The following is a 27,571-nucleotide window of genomic DNA, read 5'->3' as shown; positions in this document are numbered from 1 at the left end:
GCGCATGCGCGTCACCTCGGGTAACCTCCCGCTGCCGCGGCTCGGCGAGACGGGCCGCGCGGGGAGAGGCGGCGGCGGCGGGCGTGGGGGCTTCTCGGTGACGCAGTAAGCGCGCGCCCTGACGCTTAGTGCGTGCGACACCGGAAGTGTCCGGCTGGGTGCGGGGTGAGTGATGGCGGCGGCGATCCCGATCCCGATCCCGATCCCGGTCCCGGCCTGATCTCGCTCCCGCTCCCCCCACCCCACCCCGGCCCGGCCCGGCCCGGCCCGGCTCGCTCTTCCTGGCCCCTCTCGCTTCCTGCCCCCGGAGCGGCCGGGCTCGGGCTGCGGCGGCCTGCAGGGGCGGGGAGCGCTGTGGCCGCGGCCCTGCCCGCCCCTGAGGCGCCGGCCGGGCTCTGCCGCCGCCCGCTGCGGTCGTGAGGGCGTAAGGCCCCCGGGGGGGGCGGGCGAGCGGGCGGCGGCTTTGGGCGTGGAGCGTGGCTCTGCGGGGTGCCGGACTCGGGTTCAGGTCCCGGTTCGGAATAGTCTTCCTTCGCTGGTGAGCGGATCCAGCTGGCGGGGCTTCTGAGCTAGTTAGGAGGTTCCTGTGCTGTTCTCGAGAGGCTGCGAGTAAATCTACTCCGAGGTGCGTTAATCTGATTATCAACGACTGCGCGGGCCAGAGGTGGCAGTGAGAATACCCTGGCATCCAAATTAGTGTTCTGCCTAAAACCAAACTGAGCCTACTCTCTCCCAGAGGAGCTTTCAAAGGCTTCTCCTGTTTTACTTTGTTTTATTCTTGGCTACCTCTGTATTATGCAAAGTGCTTCCACAGTTTAGTGCAGGTAGCTCTATAGATTTCCCTCCTTGTGCACAGAGTGTTCAGGGTGGTGATCCTGAATTATTATTTTTTTTTCCTTTTTTCTGGCCTAAGAATAGAAAAAGTCACAATAACTTGTCTCTACAAATGACTGACTTTTCTAATTCTTTATTCTCTTTCAAAAGAAAAGTAACGGACATGTGAGAAACAAATGAAATGGATTTGCTAACTACTACTCTGCATAGTARATATCCTCAGTGGATGCTTGCACAGAACCAAGAGGGAATTCTTGATGATAAAAAGGTACGCTGTCACGCTAGGAAAACACAGCCAGTTTCAGGCTGCACAATAAAACAGTGCTGGCTTGTGTGTATCTAGTTAGGCCCATGCCTCTGATTTCTGTTGTTGGAAYGTTTACAGCTGTTTTGTCCAATGAACTGTAATTATATTTAGGTTTTTTTTGAACATCTTGTTGCTGTTTTAATTAGCTTGTTTAACTAAAATACTGGTTGTCAGTATTCTGTCTGGCTTCTAGTGTTAGCAGTTAATGTGTTTCTAGATGTATTTTTTTTCCTATATAAATAAGCAGTTTAAGTATAAAACTTTTCAGCTCTTATAGCTTTTTATTTTTTTTTTAATGAAAGAGCATTAACAATCAGAACACTAAATTAAAAAAAAAAAGTAGAAGATTAGCTTCAGCAGTTTTCATCTATAAACTGGGAAGGAAACTAGTAGTGTGGAGATTTTAAAGTCAGTTGAAACAACATGATTTTCACTTCCTCTGRCACAACCTTTATACTGTGGCACACTGCCCAAAAAACTATTTGCAGAGTATTTTGATGAACTCTCCTTCATTAACCAGAGGAAATAACGGTTTGTGTAAAAAGGAAATTGTTGGCATCTTTGCTTGTGGTTTCAGAATCTCCCTTTTCCAGGCTGTTTATCACTTCTGAAACTGCGTTAATGAACAGTTTTATTATTTTTTTTTTAAAAAAAAAAGCTTTTTAGTTGACAAGCTTTTTCTGTTCCTTAAAKAATAAGGTAAATGTCCCATATTAAGATTTATTACTTTTTGTAGCTTACTTGCATATTTGTTACCAGTCTGAAGGTTCTGCGTGCGAGTGGGCATTTCCAGATGTTTTGCAGTTGAAGTAGGTTCCTAATTCAGCTATGTTGGATAATTAAGCTTCGGGGGGAGGGGAGGGCGGAACCAACACTGACTGGAAAGTTCAATTTCACCTTCTCTTGTGTGCTTAAGCTTTAAAACTGTAAAGCAGAATTCAGTTGGTGGGGAATATCAGCCYATTTGAATATTGGGTGTGGTTTTAAATTCGTGGATTTAAACCATGTGCGTGACAGACTTCACAAAGATCTAGCTGCCAGTGTTTAGTATAGAGTGAAGTGTGTATGTGTACTTTATATATGTGTATATATGTGTGTGTGTGTGTGTGTGTGTGTGTGCATGTATACAGCAAAATGGGCTGGCAGAAGCACGGGACCAAGGAAATAGGTAACTGAGCTGTGGCATACCCTGCAGTGCCTTTGCTCGTAGCAGCATCCTTTCCAACTGCAGCTTACCCGCAGACGTTGTAGCTCTTCGCTGCTTCTGCGTTCTCCAAGTATCGTTGAGCTGCCCTTAGTTTACTTCCACATGTTGCACGCCAAATGTGGTGTAAAAAGAACRTTAATTAAATTGCGGGGCTGAGTACCCAGAAGATGACAAATGACTCGATTGAGAATTACCTCAATTTTGTTCTCGCGGAGCGATGCAGCTTGTTTTGGACAGCCTCAGACACAYGAGCTACTGTTTTCAGTTGAATTTGTTCTGCAAGTGGAAGTGCTTCAGAGGCTTATAACCTGGCCAAATGTGAACAAATTTCACAATGACCTTCAAAAGCCACTCCAGTTTCTGAGCTGGGGTGGTGCTACAGCATTTGAAGTAGCAGTGAAGGTTTTTAATGCCCTCAAAATTGCACTTTTCCCCCCCGAAGTGGGTGTTTTTTTTTTGTTTTTTTGTTTTTTTTTTTTTTAATGAATCGAATCTGTCTGGAGTAATCCAAAAAAAAAGAAAAGTAAATTGAGGTGCAAATTCGGTCTGAATGCTTTCAGTCCAGACATTTGGAGCTTAGCAAAGAAATCAAGGAGTGAACCCAAAGTTTCTGATTAGGAAGCATTAGCCCATGATTAGTTAACAGTGGCAGTAGCCCTGCACAGAGGCTGGTCCTGCAACAAGGTTTTAGTAACGCCGAGTCCCAGACTTGTTGGGATGCRACTCTGAGATAGCATTTAACGGTTGTAGTGTTGATGCCTCTCTGTAGCAAGGGTACGTGTGGCCTAAAGCAGACTCTCTCCCCGCTGTCGTTCGACAGAAGCCTAACGTTCGCCGGAGCGTTCTGGAGGACGGGCTGCCCTTCCTCGAGTTCCGTGGCTCCATCATTTACAGCTACGATGCCAGCGACTGTTCCCTTCTCGCTGAAGATATCAGGTACTAGCTCTTCCTCTGTTTCTTTGGGGTGTACTTTTTTTTTTCCCCACGCTGGAAAGGATTTGGCCCTTCTTTCTGACTGCTTCTCCTTGCTGTTTGTGCGTTTTGCGTACCCAGAGGTCAGCCAGAGAAAAATTCTGGTCCTGCTGGTCCATACTGGTCTCTTCATGTGTGGTAAAGCGCRGCAGTAGCAAGCACGAAGGGAAGCTATTGCTTGTGACAGCCAGTTATCCGCATTGAGGGACATCCCAGGCTCAGCCGCAGTGGGTGAAGTTTTCAGAATGCATCTTTGCCTTCTGCTGTACGATTGTGGTTTTGCATTCGGGCTTTTCCTGGGAGATACCGTGAACTTGCACTCGCTTGAAATGGAGTCGTGCAGAAGAGGCGCTCATGAAGACTGTCACAAAGTCGCTTCCGTGTCCCGTGGGTGTGAAAAGAAGAATATCCTAGCTGCAATTCTTGCAGACGTCTTTATACGCGATGACTTAAGTCTGATATTTTAAGTACTGATAGAAGGARAGTTGAACGTGAAGTGTGTCGATCTCTTTTCAGGGAGAGCTTGTCTGATGCGGCTGCTGTTGGATTTGATATCGAATGGCCGCCATCGTATACTAAAGGAAAAATGGCCAAAATAGCTGTAATCCAAATATGTGTAACTGAGGAGAAATGTTACTTGTTTCACATCTCTTCAATGTCAGGTACTGTACTTCTCCATCCCTATCAGTCTGGGCATGAGTTACTTACCACACTGCACTTAGAGTACAGGAATTTGTTCATGGTGGCTCACCTGGATATGTCAGGAAGATCGTGGCCCAACTCCTGCACTGTATTCTAGCCTGCAGCTCTTTGGGTTCTGAACAGTATTTTCTCTTGAGAGTTTCCTCCTGGAAAGGGAGTAGCTGAATACAAGTTTTTCTTTAATTGCATATTCCTGTACACTTCTGCCTTCTTCTTGTGCCAAAATATAAAACCTAAGTTTAGATGGCTGTGCTTCTTTTTAATTTAGATTGAATTTGACAAAAATTGTCAAAATGGGCCTCGTGCTGCCTGTAACCATACCTGCATTTTTTTTTTGCAACGCTGATTTTCACAAAGAACTGTGAATACCTGGTGTGCTGTAGCCATGGGAAAGGCAGGGGAGAGGGGCGCCCGGCAGCATGTGAACTCATTATRGTTGTGAATAAAAGCTCCCAGATAGGAATGGGGGTGAGCCGATGCGATTTTGAAACCTTTAGTTTGAATGTTGGATTGAAAGGATGCCTGGGAGGTGTCTCTGATTTCCCCAGGGTGTGTACGCTGAGGTGTAACAACGGTAGTTTAAATGGTGGTGTTCAGTCCTTTGCCTTTTATAGCAAATGGGGTGGAAAACATAATTGCTGGCGCCTGTTCAATCTGGCAGGCAGAAAGGTATGAGTGCACAAAGGAGATCTGAGGGAAAGGAAGCTAAGGAAAGAAGAGATGCAAAGAGCGGAAATGCCTTTAAATCTAAAGGTGAAATTATTTGACGATTTGACGTTGGATGTAGTTGCGTGTGAGCTGCCACTAGGCACGTTGCAGCTGAAGACGGTGTTTCTGCCTGGGTTGCTTTCTGAAGCTTCTGTTTCTGGCAGTGGGAGATGCGCTTTGAACTGACGGAGGTAGAAACCTCATGCCATGGACCATGGCCGGTTTCCAATTATTTGGAATGCTTGACTTACAGGGCTGTTAATGCTGGCAGATCTAGTCAAATGGACAAGGCTTACCATATTTTGTTGCAGAAATATGAATTTAATTTTTGATGTTCTTAACGTGATGAGTGTATGTGTATGAGTCCAACAACTCTTTTTCTCCTCTACCTACAGAGAGAAGTTTTTTTTCAGTGAAATCCTTTGTAATTTTCCATTTCTTAGTCACTGTTTTCCTTGAAAAACTTTCTAAAAAATGTGGCCTTTTTCTCAGATAGTAGCCTCCATCCTTGAAGGTTTTCATGATGACATTAAGTGAAAAGTTCAGGAAGTTATTGGCGTTTGTTGTATGCCTTAATCCAGCTCCTCCATATGTGTCTCCCCTTCAGAAGGTCCCCCAGAGTCGGTACGGTTGAGGCCCTGTGGCAGTGTCGTACCTGCATTTTTGCAGCCACAGGCTAACGCGGTTTTATCCTGGAAATGGTGGTTTTCTCACATTTCGGTTTGGACCTGCAATTCCACGGTACAGCTGATTGCTGTTATCGTTCTGTAAGTCTGTACAGAATATCGGCAGAAGCGGTAAAAGCAGAGAGATTGTTGTGTCAAATAGAATGCCAGTGATCACTTTGCATCACTGGCATATATAAATGTTCATTATGTCAGTGAAGAGGTGAAATGTAAAGTCAAAAGCAACCAAGACCCTAAGTGCTTTGTATTTTTGAAATGCTGCACTGGAATTAAACTTCAGACCAGTTCAGGATATCCAGCTGTGGGTTCCTGGAGATATATATTTAAATAAGAAGTCATAAATTTTAAATATTGATGAAATTGGGGGGGTGGGGTGGAATGCAGCTTTCATTTTGGTATCAAGTACCTGTGACTGTTTCTTCTAGAAAATGGGATTTAAGTGTGCTTTTATTCAGTCCTGAAAACTTCAAAATGCCTTTTGATCTGGGATTGCCATGAGATCAATTTGGACTGATTATTATCTTTTTGATTGACTTATCTGGGCTAGGTGGAGGATCTGGTTGCCTAACTGTGTGTTTTCAGTGTACTGGTTTTGGACCAGCCTGGTGCCAGCAATGAGTATGTACCACAAAGTCTGTTCTTCTGATGGTTCCCCACACGTACAGTATTAAGTGTTTCTGCTGAACGCAGAAAGGCAATAATTGGGAATGATTATCATGTGGGAAGTAGTAAAACAATATTGCATTTCATTTCCTGTGCATCCAATTCTGTAGATTAAAGTGTTTTCTGCCCTAGAGACACTGTCTTTTTGTCACCTGGTCTGATGATGAGTTAGACAAATAACTAAAGCAGACTTTACTTGCTTTCAGACACAAAATGAATGTGCGTATTTTCAATACTTGTTTTCTACTTGTCTATATTGCAAGCAAGTGTTGTTCCAATCACTCCAGAGTACAAACTCAATCATATAAATGTCAACTTTTTGAGTTTCCCTATCAAAAAAAAAAAAAAAAAAGAAACACAGGCTTTCCCAAGTGGTCTTGTGCTAGGATTTTCTCATTTCCATTAGAATATCTGTTGTCTTTCGGTGTATTGTTTCTAAAGTTTGGGCTTAATCTATTTTAGGTTTTCCCAAGGGACTCAAAAGACTGCTGGAGGATGAAGCAATTAAGAAGGTTGGCGTAGGAATTGAGGGAGATCAGTGGAAGCTGATGAGTGACTTTGAAATCAAGCTGAAGAGCTTTGTGGAGCTGGCTGACCTTGCTAATGAGAAAGTAAAACTGGACTCTTTTTTGTTCTGGGAGGGCTCCTTGTTACTGTGCTAAGCAAAAGGAAGCTTGTCCTGAATTTTAATATAGTTATATCTCTGTGCCTATTTATTAGGGAAGAGGGCGAAAAGCTCGTTCCCTTCCAAATCCTCTGCGTTGTGCATATTTCTGTGTCCCTCCAAGCTTTTCTGCCTTTTTGTATATGCAGAACTCTTCCTTACCTGTACTCAGTCTGTCAGTAACCTCCCTTTTCCTGTGTTTTTACTTTGTTTTGGGAAGGGATGGGTTAGAATARTAGTACCAGTCATATTTTCCTGGTAGAGAACAGACATATGCAGAGGAATAGTATTTCTCATACCTYCCTCTGTTAGAGACAGAGGGATGTGARCAGTCTTCAGCRTTCAGGGCAGTGCTCCCAGACTACTGAGCCACTTGAGATTTCAGTTTGCAGTGGTCTGAGCTATAAAAATGAAATTYATTTGCTCAAGTAGCGGAAGAAGCTGTGTAATGTTTTCTCTCCCCAGACCTGGAGTTCCCAGAATTCATGTCTCCTTTGGGGGTTTTTAGTTGTTTTGTTTGTTTGTTTTTTTTCCCTAGTGTCTACATCCGGGTTTTTTTTTGAGGATGAACAATGTCATCCCTGATAGCAACTCTGAGGTCTTTCTTAAAGAGAGAATAGACTATCARTAAACTTAAAAGGTGAAGCTTGAGACAGGAAAGACTAGGATTATATATAATGGCAAAACGTGGGGGAATTGGGGAGAGGACRGCCCTAAAAATAGCAGATAGCAGGTTTTTGACAGCAGGTGTTGGAGTGTGAACTCGTGATGCCCCACTGCTTCGTTACGCTTGATGGACGTTCATGTTCTGCAGATGTTTCCAAGTTAGAGCAGTGGAGGACTGTGCCCGTGAGTCTCGTGTCCTTGGTGACTTCCACTGAGCTGTTCCAGAGTAGGCTGCGCTCTGAGGAACTAGTTTTTACTGACTAACGCAGCGATCGTTGTCCCTAAKGAACGTGCCTTGCCGCTTTTGGGAACACGTTTTGCTAGCTCGATTGCTTTTCCTCTTTAAACAAGTCTTCTTTGCTTGCAGCTGAAGTGTAAGGAGATATGGAGTCTAAACGGTCTGGTAAAACACCTTTTTGGCAAGCAACTTCTGAAAGATAAGTCTGTCCGCTGTAGTAACTGGGAAGAGTTTCCACTGAATGAGAAGCAGAAATTGTACGCAGCCACAGATGCTTATGTACGTATAGAGAGATCACCATTTCTTCCTTACTCATTAATTCCTTTCCTCCGGTGCTGTTTGCAGCTGTTTTCTTGCCTTTCTGCTAAAGAACATAGCGAACATGTGAAGACTATGGTCTGCCGTGGGCATGGGATGTTCGAAGGTGGAAATGCCACCAAGTAGGCTGCTATTGAATCCTTTTTCAGTCTTAAGTGGTATTTTAGACTGTGGTGTTAATTTAGAGGTGATATAAGATGTAATGCAGTTAAGTGTAAAGGGTTTTTTTTCTTTACCCATACGTGACTTTTTTTTTTTATGTTTCTTCAATTCTCTTGTCTGCAGATGTTTGCTGTAACTTGTTAGTGCTTTCAGGTTGTTCTCCCAAGGGTGTGTGTGTGCTTCTTTTTTTTTTAACAAAAAGCTTCTTATGAACCAAAATTCACTTTCCTCAGCTCCTTTTAAATATATGTGAGATTAATAAGCATCTTCCAAAAAACAACCTTCTCCAGTGATTAACGGCACAGAAMCAGTGTGGCTTACCAAGAAGAGTAATTAATACGGTTGTGTATGAATTTTTATAGCTCTGTAGCAGTATCTGCCATTTTCCACTTTGGAAAGCGGTAAGTTTTCCCTCAGTTCTGTGCACTGGGAAGGGATTTACGAAGGTGCAGCTGAGTGCTGTCTGCTTACTGGGAGAAAACTGTTCTCTGTGAACGCCCTTGAATACTGCACTCTGTCTCATTTGCCACTCGTGGTTTTATTCCTGTGATCTGGCTAGATAAACTTGCCCCACTTTTCTCCCTGTATTTTCTTCTATGACTCTGACAACATTGCATATTTCTATTCTAGTTAAATGTTAAACTTCAGCGGGGTTAGCTCCTCTGAAGGCGCAGGAAGCAGTGCAAATACTAAACACACGCTATCTACCTTGCTACACRCTGATACACGCTAGATYTTATTTACTTATTTATTTACTTCTACCTTGCTGGATTCGTAAGTGTTCTCTCGGAGCATTACGTAAAACCCGACTGAGCTGGAGCAGCTGGTGCGATGGGGCATGGAGTATTCGGAGCTCTCCGTTAGCAGCTAGTTTTTATAAGATAAAACCRGGATCTACTTGGAAGACCGTCCGCCGTGGTTTGGGCCTCAAGTCAGGGCTTCACCTTGCTGTAATATTCAATGAAATGTTAAATGATTGCGATTGCTCTGCCTCAATGCTCTGTTTACAGTTGTATGACGCGACCCAGGAGCGCCCTATGTGTGGTATCTGTAAGGAATTCAYGCTGTGGCTTGCTGAGCTAATTCTCACCTTTTTTTGTTTAGTCTTTAAAATGCGTACCAGTCACTGAATTTTGTTTGCTTTTCTCTGCAGGCTGGCTTCATCATTTATCAAAAACTGAAAAATATGAATAGTGGTAACCAGAAAATATTTGGTTTAAGAAGAGGTAAACTGACTTTTCATCTTTTTTTTTCTCCTCCTCCTCCTCCATAGTATCTTTGTGTCAGGATTGTGTCTGACTTACTGGAGATTAGAGACTGCTTCCAGAGAGAGCAGACAGCAAGGCCTGTTACACGACCTGTATTACCATACTTCTGAAACTTTTCTACAGTGATGAGGGAATGCAGTCTTGACATCCTATTTTTCTGCTGTATGAGTGTTACAGTGTGAGGAGATGGCAGGAGTCTGTGCTCTCATTCCAGCTTGATAATGCGATTGCTTCAGTAGGTYGGTATCAATTCTGCTGATCCAGGGACCAAAATCTAGTTTAAGATGGAAAAAACTGTTGCTTACAGTTGTTCTTGAGGCATGCAAATAGGACCTAGATATTTTCAAAGCATCTCAGCTTTATTTGCTTGATCAGAAGTAGTGACTCTGAGATCTTGATTTTCACTTCTCAGCTGTATGCTTCGTGAGGAAAGTGGAGTGTTGCGTGTAGTACATGGCTTAAAAAGAAAAACAACCTTTTCTTTCCTGTGCTGGCTGCATCCTCCTTTTCTCTCGAAGCATGTTGTCGTGCTGAAAGCTACAGTAGTTTTTTTTTTTTTTTTTGATCTGTGCTCAGGAGTGACTTTACAATAAATTTCTGGATTCTTTTCTTGTCAATACTACAAAAGTCCTGAAACGCACCTTCTCCTTGGAAAGGAGATGGCAATCTGTGTCCCAGACTGCTGCAATCTGTCTTAAAATAGTCTTGTTTAAAAAAAACAAAAACAAATAAACAAAACAAGCAGGTGAACAAACAAAAACAGCAAGTAAACTTATTTCTCATTCTCTCTTGATTCTCGTGAGAAGAGACCTTGATGTCTCTGAAGGGCTTTTACTTAGCTGCTTCCAGGGACTCGAGATGAAAGGGCTAAACGAAAGAACAGCCAGCTGCTGCAAAAATGGAGAGTGCAAGTGAGTTCAAAAAGCCGTTGGACCAAGTCACAGGAGAAAGTGTGGGCAGGCCCGTCAGCACACAGGCTTCCCCGTGCTCTGCCACTGCATTCTGGACGCTGGAGGATAGACTGGGGGAAGGATCATTTCAAAGTGGTGCTGTTCCGTCGTCTTCCCCGAGCGTATGTAACAGGCCCCTGGAAGAGGTGCAGTGCTGGAAGAGATGGAAGCTTGATCTGATTCAGTGTGCTTGATCTAAAGCACTGAGGAGGCTGGTGTTATTAGCCGTGAATCTTACGAGGCTCCTTGAACGGAGCTTCTTTGAGTATAGATGTTAAATATYGTCAAGTAACTCTGTGGCACCTCTTACAGATGAGATGTCAGATGATGTGAAGGAGCGGTTGACTTCATTAGCTGAAGAAATAGTGGATCTGGCTGCTCATGTCCCTGGCTCTTCTGGACAACTTGGAAACTTGCAGAGGTTACTTTTCTTCTGTTTTTTGTTTTTGTCACCTATCACTGTTTTGTGTACTTGATTTTTGTTTTTTAATCTGCTGAGGTCTGACACAACACAGGGTATTTGTGTTAACAGCTATCTGTTATTTCTGCATCCTGCTTAAACAAGAAAGCAAAACTCACTCRATGGGTAAATGCTGCCTTTATACCTAGATGTGATAAATATAGCTCTCTTTTCTTTTCTTTATTTTTTTTCCCTGACCTAATTGCAGTGGGTTTGAAGTTGAACTTTGCTAGATGCACTTCTTGCTGAAATGTGCAGTAAGACCTACTTCCACAGGTATTCAGGGCTCTAGTGTGACTGATGATATCAAGTATCCAGACTTCTAGTAAGTGTGGGAGCAATACCATGAACGGTGTGTTTGGAAARTTCTTGTAGCTTTTCTTTGGTGTTGAAGAGACTTGACTTGTGTTCTGATGGAAAGCAAGCTGCAGCCCAAGTGATGAGTCCTTGTGTATGAGGTTTGGGAGAAATCTGGAGAGACTGAGTGTCTTAAAATTTTCATGTTGTTTGGGGATAAGACGTATGCGATAATACTTTGTCATTTTTGTTCAGCTTTCCTATTTTATCTTACAGAGCYGCAGAAATACTAGCTGATATATCAGAAAAAGTGAATGCTTTAAGAAGCACGCTGTTTGGTGGTTCTAGCTCCCCGTCCGAATCGGAGAGGAACTGTAGGGCACTTCCCGAGTCAGATGTTGAAGCCAAAAAAGCTGAAGTGTCTGAACTTCATAAAAACCTGCAAGGTGACTTCAACATCTGCTCAGATGCTACGTTAGCTGGCCTCTGGGAGGGAGAGTTTAACGAAGGAAAAGCAGAGTGCAGTAACACTGACAAGACAGACGGGCCTGCAGCAGCTGATTCTAAGGACAGAGCGGACAGAGATGACTTCATGTCACTAGACATTACTGAGCACGAACTACAGATGTTGGAGCATCAGGCTGCAAAAGAGCTTCTGAATGAAGCTGTGCCTGAGGTAATGAGAAAAGCCCTTGTAAAGCATAAATGCTTACCAGAGGAAGTGATCTCATCCTTAATTTCCCATGGGATTTTAAAAGCTCTTCTTGCTGAGAGAAAATTAGGGCAAGCTAGAGGAAGGGCTTGGAGTCTGGAAAGTATTTGTGGAGGTAGTCAAATGCTGAGCTGCTCTTCAGACTGTTGGGAAAACTAGTACTGACTATAAAAGTTCAAGATACTCTGATTAGTTTTACTCTTTCAGTTCTTAACACACTTATGGTAAGAAATTCCTGCAGTATGAGGACAAATTCTGCAGTCAAAACCACCTTCTACTTTGATCATGAATAGAAAGCAGATCTTCTAAGCAGTCTCTAAATTTTAGCCCCTCTAGTGATTGCTGAATGTGGATTGATGCCTCTTGCATCAAATTATAATTTCCTTGTGTTCCAGGTGTTCCCACATCTGGCAATACTAGGTTTGTTTTCGTATCACAAGACTTGTGCTTTAATGTGTCCAGATGTTTCATTATGGGCAGGCATCAGAAGAGCTCAGTGTTGAGCTGAGTTACTTTCAATAGGAGTTAAAAGCATAGAGAAATTGCTTATAGCAGGTAAGAAGCGTGGAGGGACTTGATAAAATAGGAATAGCTTTCATGATAGGATAACTTTTTTTTTTCCTCTTCTCCATAGGAGGCATCTTCCACAGACAATGAACAAAATATTTCCTGTGTAATTGAAAGCGATGAAGAACTGGAAATGGAGATGCTTAAAGTAAGTGCCTTTGAGTTTGCTCTTGGGTCAGCATGCAACACAGCATGGAGGGGAGGGATCAAAGCAAAAGGGTTGCTTATGAAAGATGTGCAGAAGTCAGGTGAGCGTGGATACTGAAAGAATTCGTTACCTGCATCAGGCCTCAATATCTCACCTATCCTGCCTTACCACCTTGGATTTTCCCTTCCATCTGTGTCCTGCATTTGTGTATGTTATAGTTCACCAGCTGATTTGCTCTGAATATCACACATTCAAACCCTTCCCTGGGGGTTTCAGCTGAGGAGGCAGGTTGTGCGCTATGGATGCTGCTCACCTGAGCTGCAGGGTCGAACAAACTACTTCGTTTGTAGCCGTGTGTTTTGCAGGGCTCAGTTCTTTGGCATTCTTACCGATTCAGATGTTCTGTCTTGTCTCTACCCTYGCTTTGCCCCAATCCTCTGGAGTGTTTATGCATTTCAAGTGAAGCATTTAAACGGTTCTGTTACGGCAGTCACAGGTTTCGATGAGACTGGGCACGTGTGGAGGTTGTGTGTGTTGCTTACWGCTAAATAAGAAGGAAAATACAAAAGGTCTGGGGGAAGAAGTGTTGCCCTTCCTTTTAGGGAAGGACTGACCAGATCTGTCTTAAAGGGGTCTATGCTGCATGYCCATTTTCTAGAAACACAATTTTAATCCACATCAAAGTGGATTAACTTTCTCCTCAATTCTTAGTCTTTAGCAGATGTTGACAATTCCAAGGCGGTTTTGGCTGATAGAGAGTCTGATAAAACCGGGAAAACCTCTGAGACAGAGTTGAACCTTGCACCAGATGTTGATGAAGACGAAGGTATTGAGGAGGAAGAGGAGGAAAGTTGGGGTATGTTTTTATAGTGTATAAAGTGTATAGTGTATGGATTAAATAATAATGTACTGTCTGTAGAAGCAAATGTGGAGGTACAGTGGCATGTTGTACTTGGTTTGTCAAAGTGGAAAGTAAAAGCTGATTTCCAAAGGAGCATTTGTTACTGTGTCAAAACCTAAAGCTAAAGGTGTCTTTGGCTAAACCCSGTTGACTTCTGCCATGATCAGTAGGCACTGTGTGTACTTGCTGGGAGTAGGAGTGATTTGGGAATGCTGAGGTAATGCACGGTAGGGCAGATTTATTCAGAAYGTAACACCGGAGAAGACACTGCGTGCACCGCATGTTTTCTTCTGCRGTACCACCACTGCTGCTTCTTTGCTTGGTAGGAATTTGGGAAAATTCTGACTTGGAGGCGATCTTGACGTGATACTTTAGAGCTGRCCCTGTAAATGGGAGAACAGGCTGAAACGTGAGGCAAAGTACCCCTTGGCTTGTTTCGGGCCTTGCTGCCTGAGAGCCTCCATCCCCAGTGGTACAGGTTACGCTTTAAAAGGTGCCATTGGTGGAACATCTCTGTTACCGCTCCTGAATGTATTCCAAGCAGTGCAGCTGTACGTTAGGGTATCTAAGGAGGTAACAAAGCAGTAATATAGTTATATGTTCTCTCTGCACGGGGTTTCTCAGAAGCCTGTTTGCTTTTTTTTGTTTATTTGTTTTTTAATCCTTAATTTTGGCTCATAAATGTCTTTTTAAAACTGATATACCTCTTTTTACTGAAGTTACCCACATCCTAGGCCCTGAGCATCACTAACCATGAGCAACCTGTTGTCTTCTAAGCCGTTGCTGCTTCTCTCTAAAATGGAATCGTAGATGAGTTGTTTTTTCTTTCTTTCTCCCCCTTAAGATCCATTGCTGCCAGCACCGAGTGAAAGCCAAGTTGCGTGTCTGAAGACTTACTTCGGACATTCCTCTTTTAAACCGTAAGTATCTCTTCAATTAAACTGTATGCTCTGGGCTTCAGTTTTTCCCTTCTGTCAACTGGAATGACTTTTTTAAATCACTCAACTGCTAACAAACTTAGACCTTTGGGAAATCCTTAGAAAAATAAAATCTGCCTTTGCTGCAATRTGTTATTGAAATAAATCTTACAGAGAAGTATCTGGAATACTGTATTTTAACAGTGGAGRATGAGTTTCTTGACTCTCCTGATGGCAAGACTCCTGTGCTCAAAGCTTAATTGTAYCAGATCTATGGTTGGAGAGCAATATTTAGAAAAAGCTATTTTAATTGTTTAGACAAAGGGATAAAAGTAATTTTTTTTTAATTCACTCCATTTTCTTATGGACACATGAAATAATAAAAGGATCCGAATTGTATTTGGTCCTCTATATTGTGGTGGTGATGACTATAGCTCTCATAGCGTGTGCCTGTCAGCTTATTAAAGTGTGAGAGAGAATTTGTTTTGCAGTCTTCTGTGAATGACTGCACAAATGCACCTTGTCTTACTTCTGTTGAGAAATACCCCTGTAACATCAGTAGGACTTCCTGCAATACGATAAGCAGTATTTTGCTCTATGCAACATGGAAGGAGAGGAAACTGTTGAGCAGCCAAAGGATTTCATTAACCTGAAATTTGATCAGATAGGCAGCTTCACAGAATTGCGTGTTGTGTGTGTGTGATGGCAAAAAATAAAATATTCCCCTTTAATTTAAAGGGTCCAGTGGAAAGTGATCAGTTCTGTTTTAAAAGACAGAAGAGATAATCTTGTTGTCATGGCAACTGGTAAGTTACCTTTAATCCATGCTTAAGGTGATGTGTGTCTTGTTCCTTCAGCAGAGGGGGCAATTTTTACGGGGCTCAATGTGATGGAAAYGTTGTCTTTTGTAGCTGCACCGAGTGACAAAAACCACAATGCTTTGCCTAAGGTTTTGTTGTGCTTTTTCTTTAAGGCTATGGGAAAAGCTTGTGCTACCAGTTTCCCCCTGTTTACACTGGATGTACTGGAATTGTCATCTGTCCTCTCATCTCTTTGATGGAGGACCAAGTGCTGCAGCTGACGTGAGTAACGCAGTAGTAATTAGCGGCTGCTGCTGTAGTATTTCCTCTGGGAACCCCCCAGATTCTGCTTGGGGTGTTGGGTGTTTAAGGCTGCAGCTTCATACTGTAGGCTGTTTGTGTGTCAGCTATAAAACACGTGTTTCTCAAACAACTGTAAATAGTCTCAAGATCGCTGCGTTTGCCAACTAGATAGACTGTAGCCTGGACGTGCAAAGGATCTCTGATGGTGGGTGGCTCGTGAGGAGGGTCGTCCTCAATTGCTTCCTGATCCACGGGCCCTTTTCTGTTTGGACCAGGCAGATGGAGCAAACTCCAAACGCTTCRCTGGCTATTCCAGCCTGTGAGAGCTGCCCTCAAGCTTGCTGGGCATCCCTTGCATCCGAACAGTAGCCTCTGAACGGCATCCGGCTGGAGGCGTTTCTGATCAAGGTTATGGCACAGACTTTTAAGATCAACAGTAAAGAGATTTCCTATAACTTAGCCTCCTTTTTTTTTTTTTTTCCCTACCTAGTTATGGGGGCCTGATGTAGGAATTGCTGGGTGACACCGAATCATTCTTATATGAGCAGTCATAGGTGTGGCCAAAATATTCTCCTTCCCGTTTGCTATTGTTAACAGCTCTCCAGTTCTGATATATTTTACTGAGTGCTGCGGTCTGCAGAAATCACACTGAGTTGTCTGGATCACTTCTGCCCTGTCCAAGTTGGAACRAAAATCCTTTTTATGAAAGAAGGGATACAAAGACTTTAAGAAAGAAATGTTTGTGTGGTATTTTCTGCTGCAAATTATGACTTTGTGCACCTGAATGGCTGCACAATCTAAGCTGGCATGAGAGCCAGCTCTTGGGCCAAGTATTGATCAGCAGAGTGTCTATAATATATTCAATTTCTTTTCTGGCTATTGTACTRTTACCGTCAGCATAAGATGATGAGAGCCTTTTTATTCAGTGGCTCATTCATTTTGATGACTGAAGAGACTGAATTTCAGTAGCCTTTTGCATCCAGTAATTTGGCTGTCAGTCCGGATGCAGTCGTACCRCAGACTGAAACATGGAGGAAGGAGAGGAGAGAAGGTAATGAAACAAGTAGCTGTATTAAAAAGCAGTAAGTCACCAAGTGAAGAGGACRAGGGTCAAAGGGTCCCGGGAAGGACTGAGTATCAGGTGACTGAGTTGGTAAGTGTAAGTGTTGAACCTGTCACTAAAAGCAGCCACCCTGTTGAAACTTGGTGGATGTGGTACCAGTAGCTCAGAGAAGATGTAGACGTGAGGCCAATGACGAGAGGCCTGTAAGTCTGACTTCTGGAAGTGATGAACTCCATAAGACAACTGAAGAATATTCCCTATCATATTTTATTTCTTCAGATTTCTTTTAGTCAATGTACCTTTTGCAAAAGGAAAATGGTTTTAATTTGCTTGACTGTTGTTCTAATAAAGTTGTGGTGAACAATTGGAGAAGCAGAAGAGCATTTGAGCGGGCGGAATAGTGACTTGATCGTTCTTGTTTTTCAAGAGTGTTTTTCCACAGAGATCCTTGGAGGGAAATACTCTGACCCCATAGCTTGAGGTTTCTTTAATAAATGTTTTAAGTGCTTTGATAATTACTGGCCTAAGCTGGAAAGCAAGGCAGGAAACATCAACTAGATCAGTTCATGACTGTACTTTTTTTTTTTTTTTTAACTGCAGAATGTCAGAGATTCCAGCCTGCTTACTTGGATCAGCTCAGTTGAAAAACATCAAAGAAGGCATCAAAGCGTAAGTCTTACCTAAGCTTTCTGGGACTGCAGGTACTGACGTAGTTGTATTTGAGTCAAGTAGGATGCTGTGATCTGACAGCTCTGAAGCTCTTGACTGTGGCTCGGGCCTGGAGCTTGGCAGTCAGCAGTGCTGCTTGCACGTACCCATTAGCAACGTGAGCACGTGGGAGGGATGTAGCTGCCTTCCCGTGCCCTGTGGCTAGGGAGACGAGGTTTGTTTGACTCAACTTTGTTAGGTTTTGTACAGGAATTACAGGGTGACAAATACAGATTTATTGAAGTGTCTTCTACTTCCGAAAGCTAGTACATCTTTCTTCTGTTTCTCTTTTCCTGTTGCATTACTTACTGGCTCACTATCCTCCTGATCTTGCATCCTTTCCACTGCATTCATCATTCGCTTGCTTTTATTCCTATCYGGAAATCTGTCCTTGTCCCCATTTAAATTATCTAGGCAGTCATGCTTTCATTTCATTTGGTTTCATTTGGTGGAATTTTGGGGCGGCTTCTCTGACAGAGTATTTTCCTGATGTTGCAGGGGTCATTACAGAGTCATATATATGACTCCCGAGTTCTGTTCGGCGAATGTATCRTTGCTTCAGGATCTTGACCGAACAATTGGTAAGTTGTGGTTAAGGTTGGGGATAAGTTGGTAGATGGCTTGAATTCATAATTACACTTAAACTTTTTTTTTAATGCTTTGAGGGTATTTTCCACCTCTATTTCTCACCACTAAGCAGCTTAGAGGCTGAGGTGGTGACTGCCAATAAGCTGGTATCAGAAGGTCATGTCACTAATCAAAGATGGTTGGAAGCAAGTAGCACGTAGGGCATGCTCTTCGCGTGGGAATGCGGAAGACAGCAGGGTTGCTGTTAGAGGATCTTTTGGTCATAYGATGAAAATGTGCGTTCCTAAACAATGCTTCGGCATATGTCAGCCTTTCAAGTATTTTAGTCATCAGACTTCTCTCAGAATGTGACAAAATTGTGCGTGTTGAAACACGTGATGCTACGTCGTAGTAAACTGTCTTCTCATCAAGTAGACTGATGCAGCTGCCACATCTCTTGAATAGTAGGGCGAATTTAGGGAACAAACTTTTTTTTCTTTTATGATTCAGAAATTGAGTTTTCAGTGTTGTAGGCAGGCAGGACCATCCGGGAATAAGCTGAGCAAGTTGAATATCTGTGGAGACCTGAGAAGCTGTGTGCTTGGCTTGTTCAGGGCCAAGATTAGAATATGTGGTATCTGTACTCAGATTGAGGAGGGTTTTTGTTTCTGCTTAGGAATACGTAGTGTTAGTTTCCAGGAGCGTGTTTGATCCCTTTCCTGTCATGTTTTTCTATGCTTGTATTTTTCTCCTCAGTACTTTCCAGAGACTCGCAGGCTTTGTTTTACAATCAAGGAAATACAGCTAGTGATATCAGTAAACAACGTGYGTAATAACTGGTGAGGAAGTGTGGAAGTGAAGACTAAGTGTACTCTAATTGTTGGGGATAGCTCATTGGTTTGCCCCGTTGGGAGAGATRAGTGAGATTTGGAAATTGGAGAAGGAAACAAAGGTAGGAGAAAAAGCTGTAAAAGCTCTTAGGCTCTCTTGTGTAAGACTGCAATATAAAAATGGGCTTGAGGAGTCATTACAGCAGAGGACATCTAGGAAACAGAAAGGAGAGCAGGCTGCCAGGTGGTGCCTTYTCAGTAAAGCTTGAAAAGGAGCAGAATGTGATAGTTCGTGTTTTCCAGCTTCTCGTGTTTGTTCGTTTTGTTACTGAAGTACTGTGCCCGTGTTGTGGCTTTGTCTCCTTAGGTATCACCCTCATAGCTGTTGATGAAGCTCACTGCATTTCAGAATGGGGACATGACTTCAGAAACTCCTTTAGGAGTTTGGGCTTGTTAAAGAAGGCTCTGCCATCGGTAAGATTTCAGGATGTTTGATTTCAAATTGGAGAGAAGGATTCCACCCCTCTCTATACGATAGATTGAGATCTCGTCTTCTGATGCTGCTTTTCTCTAGGTTGACTTACCGTGCTGTTTTGGAGTTCGTACGTTCTCTGTCAGTCGGTAGCCTTTGTGGTTTTTTCCAAAACTCGCTATTCTATTTGATTCCCAACTTTTTTAATGGTGGTTATTCTGTACCTGGAATACTAGATATTTCTGAAAGTTAGAGTTAAGATTTAKTTGGATCCCTTTATGCTGAAAGATTGTGTCTCAAAGCTTCTTGCTTAGTATCTAAGGATTTTTTTGAAACTGGTCAAGTGACTTGTTAGGACAAGCAGCAGAGATTTCTAGGCACTCCTGAAGCACTGTTGCATAAGGTCCCAAATTAAGCTACCACATCAGAAAAATACTATAATTCACTGAAGATRCAAATAAAGAACACACAAACTCTGGAAAAAAACCTCGTAAACAGTGTTTTATCCCCTCTCCTGAATAGTATAGACCAAAAGTTTAGGAGGCTAAATATGACCTGTGTTCTTTCAGATCACTGAGCTGTAGTGAACATAAGATTAAAATGCCTGTTCTCATGCTGCTACTTAAGTTTTGACTCGTGATCTAAAAAAGCATYAATGAGGGGTCTTGAACTACTTGATTCTACTGTTTTTAATTACAGGTTCCCATTGTTGCTTTAACTGCAACTGCAAGCCCTTCGATTCGAGAAGACATAGTGAATTGTCTGAACCTGAAGAATCCCCAGGTCACATGTACTAGTTTTGACAGACCTAACCTGTACTTAGAAGTTGCACGACAAAGTGGAAATATCCTTAGGGATYTGAAGCAGTTTCTTATTAGAAAAGGAAGGTGAGGGTTTAAGCCTGTACTCTCTGTTCCCTCAATACTTACCTGCAGTGCACCAAGAACTGGTGGTGTCTTTAAACTGCTCTGGTGAGCAAGACACCAAGCTCGGCTCTGATGTAGTTGGAGTCACTTGTTAGGTTCTCCACAACTGTGACACATTCAAAAAAACAAAAAAACAAAAAAACCCCAAAAAAACAAAACCCCCCCCTTTTTTTTTTGAAGCAGGGAAGGGTGATCCCTGACTGTTCCCTTATGAACATACCAACGTGCAAAATAACTTCCAACTCCCTTTTCGTWAAGGACAGATAACTTCTGTTCAGTCCAACTACTTTCATAAAAGGGGCAAAACACCTTTTCCTCCTTTCTTTGTTAAGAACTCATCGGCAAGCTCTTTGCATCATATGGTGAAGCTCAGATTGGTCCCAAGCACTGAAAGCTACAAGCAATGCAAAACTTATGAACACAAACTGACTTTTGTTGGACTAAAGCAGCTCCATGGGAAGGTGCTGAACTGGTTTTAAGCTGCAGCACCTCTGAAATGTGTGGAGTGATGACTTTCCATGCTACCTGGGATCTTATCCATATAGAGAAATATTTAAAATAAGGGGGGTATAGAAAACAAATTTTAAAACTCTTTAAACCTTTAATCCTGAAGAAGTTGAACTCCTGCGAAAGCTACATCCCCTTTTTAAATAGGGTGAAGTAGAGTTTTTGCAGATGGGTAGCTTCTTCTCTGCGTCCTTACGTGTTAGCAACATCTTTGCATGTTGCTGTTTGTTTTTCAGTTTTGCGTACGAGTTTGAAGGACCCACTATCATCTACTGCCCTTCAAGAAAGGCYACTGAACAAGTTGTTTCTGAGCTGGTGAAACTGGACGTGGCCTGTGGTGCATACCATGCCGGTATGGGAATCAAAGAAAGGAGAAACATTCATCACCAATTTTTGAGGGATGAAATTCAGGTAACACGGAAAAGTAAGAGCACATGCTCCGATCTGTAGCAGTAGGGTTTCTGGTGGAAAATGGGTTAGTTATTGTGTGAATGCATACAGAGGGAAGAAACTGGAAACATCGGCCTATTTTTCTGATTTTCTCTGTATATCTTCTATTYTGGGCAAGAAATTGCTGGTCTATGGTGACAGTAATATTGCTGCTGTATGCTGCCAATTCCTTTACTAAATCTCTTAAGGTGTAGGGCTCAGGAGCTTCCTCAGATGCTATAGGTTGCTTTTTTCTTCCTGCAGCTGAGCGGGCAAAGAATTATCCTGGGGCTTCTTGCATTGCCCTTCAGGATATGTTTTATGCYCCTCTTCTGGGGGAAAAACTGCTTGAAAACTCTAGTATCTGCCACAACACGTTGCTCATTATAACCCTGTGCTCATGCTCCTACCAGCATCGGGGTTCTTGAAAGYGTAATCTCAAAGCAACTCTACAGAAGTAGGAATTGAGTGTAAGCTTGTAGCCTGTGTATTTTAGGCTGAATTTTGAGTCTGTAGTGAGAAGTTATTACCCATTATCTGAGCATTGATAGAAATCTAGACATGTTCTCAAGGTTCAGTTCAAAACGTACTCTGTGCGGTCGTTGTTTTGTAGTGTGTTGTAGCTACGGTGGCATTCGGAATGGGCATCAATAAAGCAGATATCCGGAGGGTTATTCATTACGGTGCCCCTAAGGAAATGGAATCCTATTATCAGGAAATTGGGAGAGCTGGTCGTGATGGGCTTCCTGCCTCTTGTCATGTATTGTGGACGTCAGCGGACTTGGCTTTAAACAGGTAAGTGAGTGAGAACAGATGATTTGACGTGGATAGCCCAAACTTACCACTGCAAAGGGAAGAGAGGCAGGGGAGTTCTGACTGAAAGAATAACAAATTTAACAGTGCGATTACGAGAACCGTTTTCTGCATGCGTTCAGTACCAGACACTAAGTGACACAAGCAGTATTGGCTTGTTACCCACACCGTGCGTGCCGCAGGGACGTGGCGCGGGTGGTCTGGCTCACGTGCAGCAGCTCAGAGCATGGGCAGAGTGAATTGCCCATCCTGCAAGGTTCTCCCATGCTATTTTCTCAGTTGCTTGCTTTCAGGGAATGCTCTGGGGGATGTTAAATTAGGCAATAGGTGTCGTAATCTACTGCTCCTTGACTTCTTAAAAGCATGGTGGCTGATGTCCTAGCACGTTTGTAACCTGGCCTCTAATGTTGATGAGAAATTACCAGAGCTTGCTTGGAAAATTGGAGGCTGAGAGGGATTTTCCTGTATAGCTTCTTCCTTTCCTGCCTTGCACCTTTCCACATTTAATACTGTAGCTTAGTGGTTTGTGGGGTTGGAAGAGGCTCTGGATGTCTCYATCTGCCCTTTTGAGAATAGTTGCCGTATGCGGAAGGGTGTGAGATGCTAAAAAGATCAAGCTTCTGCAGAAGCAGGCAGGTTTTGGCCTGCTTTTTGTAGGAGGCTTTTCCTTGCTGCTTCCAGTCGGCTGGGTTCAGACAGTTCTCTGGCATGTTTARATTTCATTGCAAGACAGAGGGATAGTGCGCAGTATTTAAAGTTACTCCTTTTTCTTCTTGGCTGACAGACATCGTCTAAACGAGATACGCAATGAAACGTTCCGATTGTATAAATTAAAGATGGTGGCAAAAATAGAGAAGTACCTTATCTCAAATAGCTGCAGGAGGAAGTGAGTACTGTATTTATTTCRTGTTTTCTGTAATCTCAAAGCATCAAGCCATTGCAGCTCAGTTGCAACCAGAGGCTTTTCATTTGCAACGTGTTTTGCAAACATGTTCTTCAATATTTAAAAGCATCAAGAAAAGCATTTAAAATCTAGAACCTATATGTTTTATATTATATGCATGCATCAAGCTTTTGTTATTTACTTTTCAGGAAAAAAAAAAAGCCCTTCCTTTAGCATAATGAAGGCCAAATAATTGGCTCCCTGGTGAATTAATTAATGGTGCTGATTTCAACTTGTTTTCTGGAATGAATTTCATGGGTAAATTCTTGTGCTTTTATTTAATTCCCCATGCTCCCTTGGGTAGAATCATCTTATCTCATTTTGAAGACAAACAACTCCGAAAGGTCTCCTCGGGCATCATGGGCACAGAGGAATGCTGTGATAACTGCAGGACCAGGTAAAYGTTCTTCCCTGAAGACTGATACAGGAGGTTAGGTTCGCTCGAGGTGACTTACCAGGCAAACAATCAAAAAAAGGATTGACTACTTTTTTTTTATTCACTTCATCTTGCAGATGTTCAGTCTGAAGTTTTATTTTTGAGCAGCTGGCTCTGTTAACTTGCTACTCAGTAGTTGAACAAGCCAAGAAATAGCTTGTAAGTGCTAAGTTAGGCTATGGAGAAGTCTGTAAATGAAGTATGGTCATGGTTCCTGAAACGGAGTAAACGATTCAGAGCAGTGTTCTTAAAGGCTTTGAAATACACTTTTTCTTTTTTATAGCAGTCTGCAAGTCTGGCATTGGTGCTGGATAATTAATCCCTGAAGAAAATACTTGAAAATGGGGTATACTGCCATGTGTCTGAGGCTGTATGGCCTGAGTGCCAAGGGAGCCCTTCTCTTGTTACAGCGGGTGCTGACCCATGTTCTTTTTAGCGTTACTTATGGTCTTATAGATTTGCCGAGGGGAACCAGGGAGGTTGGTACTCGCGGGTATGAATAGCACGAGCAACATGAGTACCTCCTCTGCCTCTCGTGCACGTACACACACTTCTGCAATTATGATAAATGGACTATCTGTGCTTGCTAGCAGCAGAGTATTTTCCCATTGGAGACCCCCCAAAAAATGATATTCTGTGCAAAAAGTCTGTTGTTTTGGCTACGTTTCCTGTATGCTCCGGACTTAAGGCATGTTTTTGCTCAAGCTCTTTGATAGCTTTCAAAGAACAGAATTTGGTTTAGGAGATTTTTGTTTCAAGCTGCTAACAGTGACTTTGTGTTAGGAAAGGACCACGTGGTGGATTTGTGGGACAGATCTGAAATCACTTGAAATAGAACATTTTCTTTCCCCTCCCTTGGGGTGATCTAATTTTTCAGGTAGGCTCTTCCTCAAGTTACCTTCAATAAYGAGCCATAGAAAATCTTTAGTAGGGGTTCCCCACCTTTTTTTTCCCCCCCTCTTTTGTAGGGGAGAAAGAGTCCTTAGGCTATTAGATGCTATTAAAAAATGTCTTAAGTGCTAAAGACAGTCGAAATACTTACATACTAAATTCAGAAGACTATTTAAACAGTCTTCTGTCAAAGCACGTGCTGAGAAGAACTGCTTAGTGTTTGGTTGTCCGGCTGTTTAACTGCACGGGATTTTGGTTTTTGCTTGGTCTCATTTTCATTCCTAGGTCTTTGCTTTCAAAAGTATGTTTAATTGCTTAGTGAATGGAACTTGCAAAGTGTGTTGGTTTTTTTTTCTTAAGTTTATCATGCCCTAAACAAAAAACAAAGAGGGAGGAGGGCTGGGGGATTTGATTTGAATGTAACTAATCTTGGTTTTCTTTATACATTTCAGAACTTCGGGTTTTGCAGCTTCCAGTGACTCAGAAGGAAGTTTACAGGATTTTGGAAAGCAAGCCTATCAGCTGATGGCCGCAGTGAGCGCCCTGGATGAGAAGTTTGGAACTAAACTTCCCATTTTGTTTCTCCGAGGGTCTGTAAGTGACACTTTAAGAACCCTTGTGTTTGGGGGGTGGAGGCCTTGTTATGGGAGCAGCACTTCCCTTGCAGTTCGTGGGTCTTTTTTAAATGCTACTGCAGTAAAGATAATGCGCTTCCTAAGTGTGTTTCACTTGACTGTGTGCAAGTACCACTGAGGAACAATTTCTGTCTCCAAGACCTCCCTGTCACACCTTCCTTCCGGGAGGTGGAACAGGGGCCCTTCGTGGTGCAAGAGCTCTGCTTGGAATTAGCGTCTGGCGCTTGTGTTGTGGGGGGTCGTCCTATGTTTTTGTGGGCAGTGTGTTTGAGCTGGTTGTTWACAGTCCTGTGTTAGGCATGTAAAAAAATGAGACAGGTGTTGGCAGAAGTACTAAAGAAAGGTCTTCTGGTAGGCCTTGAGCTTTCATATTCTTCTTAGTGAATTGGATGTTTTTACAGAGATGGTTAAGTTGCTTCTCCACGATTTCCGTTATCCTGGGAAAAAGTAGCATTTTTCAGAGTTGAACAAATGCATCTTTTCATGGCAATCTGCTGGTTTGAGATGTTTTTGTGTTCTTCCTTAGTACTGCTGACCTGCTTGGGGTGGTGAGATGAGAAACAGAATGTTATAATGAATAAAAAATTAATATAAACTGTTTATGCGTATCTTCAAATACAAAGCTTTTCAAATACTAGAGGGGAAACTTCCCAGAAATACTACATGGGAGTAGTAACAAAAGTGCTTCAAATGTCTTCAGCCTGGAAAAAATCACCTGCAATGCTTTATAAAACTAGCTGAATGCTGCTACCTTTTCTTTTTTCCCCTGACCCTCTTCTTCCCTCCAGTTTTATTCAGAAAGTAACTTGTTAATAACTTTTCACAGATGTGTCCAGGAAAAAAACATGGTTACAGATTTTAAAGTAGTCTGGGCTGTTAATTTGTTAGACACTGTTGGGAAAATTGATCATGTCAAATTTGCAGTGTAAATTAAGCTTTTTTTTTTTTAAAAAAAAAAGCTTTACTGTTTTTCCCCCTCAAGTACTAGCTAACATAAAACATCTGTTCTTTTACTTTGTTGCATTACTTCTAACATAGAAAAAACATGGTGACACTTATTAGATAGTCCATAAGTTACACATGCTATCTATGTCTGAACATGACTGGATTCTGAGTTCAGGGGGTGACAGTCCATCAAACAGGAACTAATTGGGGTTTTCATCCCACTTTGGATCATTGCTAAGAGACCAGTAAACCAATGAGTAAAACACACCCTTTCTGGAGTTTCGAATGGAAAGGATCGAACTCTGTAACAGGCAACCAAACCAGAGGAGGAGGAGGAGCAGAGGCGACATGCTGTGAGCCTGCTCTGCCCGCAAGGAGTTCCAGTCTCCATGCTAGGTCCGTACTGGAGAAGGGAGCTGCGCCCTTGCCGCCCCCGGGAGCACCCCACCTGGACCGCCGCTGGTCGGCCTTTCTGCCGTAGCTCGGCACGCTGTCCAATCCTCTGACTTAAGCAGTGCTCGTGGCTTTTTTTTCTGCCTTAGGCGCTTGCTGACTGAAGAAGACAGAGGTAAATGCTTGTTTGAATTCATGTGATGTGAGACTGATTACCCTGGCATGCATAAACCTGAGCTGCGCTGGGTTGTTTTTATTTTCTGCCATTAATGGTTCCTATAATCTGCATGTGAGGTGTTTAAGAGCTCTGATTTTTGTGCAGCTTTATCCTGGGTCTTACTACATGACCAGTAAGTCACTGGTCATGATCTCCTGGCAGGAAGCCCAGAAGTGGATTAGGTTAGGTGCAGCTGCTGCTTAGGTGATGTGAACAAGGACATGGCTTATCTTGTAATTCAGCTGTTGTGAGTGAGATCGTCTTAATGGGTATTATGGAAATCTGAATAAAATACTTTCAATTGTAGTTTCACAGAAATGCTCTCAATGTCTTCCTCTGTGCTTAGGGTTTTAGCTCACCAGTTATACTAGATTCTTTTTTTTTCTTTCCTTTCCACAAAAACTACAGCGGTCTGACCAATTCCTCTGATAATTTCAGAATTCTCAACGTTTGCCAGACAGATACCGAAGACATGCGCTTTTCGGCAGTGGGAAAGACTGGCCGGAGAGTTGGTGGAAATCGCTGGGCCAACAGTTGATAAATGAGGGGTTCCTCAGAGAAGTCTCTGGGCATAGCAAGTTTGCAACCATATGCGTGCTTACCCAGAAGGTAATTTTTTGTTGTAAAACAATCCCATCGGAGGCTTCTGTTCAGCAATCCAGAGCTAAGCCATATGCTGTGTTTCTTACAGGGTAGAAATTGGCTTTCAAAAGCTGGATCTGTCTCAAGTCCAAGCCTTCTGTTACAGTCTAGCGAAGACCTAAATCTAAGGAAACCTTCTAGAAGGTAATAAGAGCACACGCGTTCTCTCGAGCGCTCCTTTCGTATTTTTTTAACATCAGACAGCCCGTTTGCTACGGTTGCTTTTGAAGATGACTGGAAAGTCTAGTGTAGAAATCTCCTGTCTGGTCTAGCTGAAGCGTTCCCTTTGGCAGCTAGAGATGTCTATCCTGGCAGCTGCTGCCAACCTTTCACAGACTGTGAAGCTGCCACAGATAGAAAAGGTAATATGTTGTGTAATGCTCTTGAAAGTGCGCGTTGCTGTGTAAAAGCTGACAATGTCTCATCATCGAGGTCTTCAGCGCAGCTAATCAAGTGGTAGCGTAACCGGGAAGCTTTGCAGGGAAAGGGAATTCGCAGAAATCTTTCTGGTCTCCCCAACTGAAGCTATTCAGAAAATGGAGTTTCTTCGTTATCAGTTATTATGAGTAGGTAGAAAGCATGTTATAGAAACATGGGGAAAATAATTGGCTAAAGAAAAAATAGCAATTCATTAAGACTTGCTTTCATTTTAATGCTAATATGCTACACTGAGTCTCTCATGTTGGAACTAAAGCAGTTATCAG

General features: G+C 42.7%; 1 protein-coding gene across 5 annotated transcripts in view; it reads left to right on the top strand.

Moving 5' to 3' along the window:
- The first annotated feature begins 86 nt into the window (after positions 1 to 86).
- The window catches only part of WRN (WRN RecQ like helicase), a 39,557-nt gene continuing 12,072 nt past the window's right edge, over positions 87 to 27,571 (top strand). For 3 of the 5 annotated variants that reach the window (XM_085310780.1, XM_085310781.1, XM_085310776.1), the window contains exons 1-25: positions 427 to 625; positions 985 to 1,102; positions 3,169 to 3,284; positions 3,837 to 3,982; positions 6,542 to 6,690; positions 7,777 to 7,926; positions 9,281 to 9,353; positions 10,658 to 10,766; positions 11,379 to 11,778; positions 12,449 to 12,529; positions 13,241 to 13,385; positions 14,275 to 14,350; positions 15,086 to 15,153; positions 15,321 to 15,429; positions 17,114 to 17,182; positions 17,720 to 17,802; positions 18,986 to 19,092; positions 19,790 to 19,977; positions 20,760 to 20,934; positions 21,566 to 21,747; positions 22,550 to 22,651; positions 23,013 to 23,105; positions 24,488 to 24,629; positions 26,664 to 26,834; positions 26,917 to 27,011. In XM_085310780.1, coding sequence (XP_085166906.1) covers positions 1,016 to 1,102; positions 3,169 to 3,284; positions 3,837 to 3,982; positions 6,542 to 6,690; positions 7,777 to 7,926; positions 9,281 to 9,353; positions 10,658 to 10,766; positions 11,379 to 11,778; positions 12,449 to 12,529; positions 13,241 to 13,385; positions 14,275 to 14,350; positions 15,086 to 15,153; positions 15,321 to 15,429; positions 17,114 to 17,182; positions 17,720 to 17,802; positions 18,986 to 19,092; positions 19,790 to 19,977; positions 20,760 to 20,934; positions 21,566 to 21,747; positions 22,550 to 22,651; positions 23,013 to 23,105; positions 24,488 to 24,629; positions 26,664 to 26,834; positions 26,917 to 27,011 — 3,116 coding nt within the window. In that variant the 5' untranslated portion in view covers positions 427 to 625; positions 985 to 1,015. Of the gene's footprint in view, positions 166 to 426; positions 626 to 984; positions 1,103 to 3,168; positions 3,285 to 3,836; positions 3,983 to 6,541; positions 6,691 to 7,776; positions 7,927 to 8,015; positions 8,088 to 9,280; positions 9,354 to 10,657; positions 10,767 to 11,378; positions 11,779 to 12,448; positions 12,530 to 13,240; positions 13,386 to 14,274; positions 14,351 to 15,085; positions 15,154 to 15,320; positions 15,430 to 17,113; positions 17,183 to 17,719; positions 17,803 to 18,985; positions 19,093 to 19,789; positions 19,978 to 20,759; positions 20,935 to 21,565; positions 21,748 to 22,549; positions 22,652 to 23,012; positions 23,106 to 24,487; positions 24,630 to 26,663; positions 26,835 to 26,916; positions 27,012 to 27,571 lie in introns of those variants that run through there. The other 2 variants (XM_085310777.1, XM_085310782.1) reach the window with 2 other exon arrangements.

The sequence above is a fragment of the Rhea americana genome, unplaced genomic scaffold (assembly GCF_003343005.1).
Source record: "Rhea americana isolate MKP2758 unplaced genomic scaffold, rheAme1 scaffold_326, whole genome shotgun sequence".
Classification (NCBI taxonomy): Eukaryota; Metazoa; Chordata; class Aves; order Rheiformes; family Rheidae; genus Rhea; species Rhea americana.
Note: the sequence above shows the minus strand (reverse complement) of the source record. Positions and strands in the feature narration are given on the sequence as shown.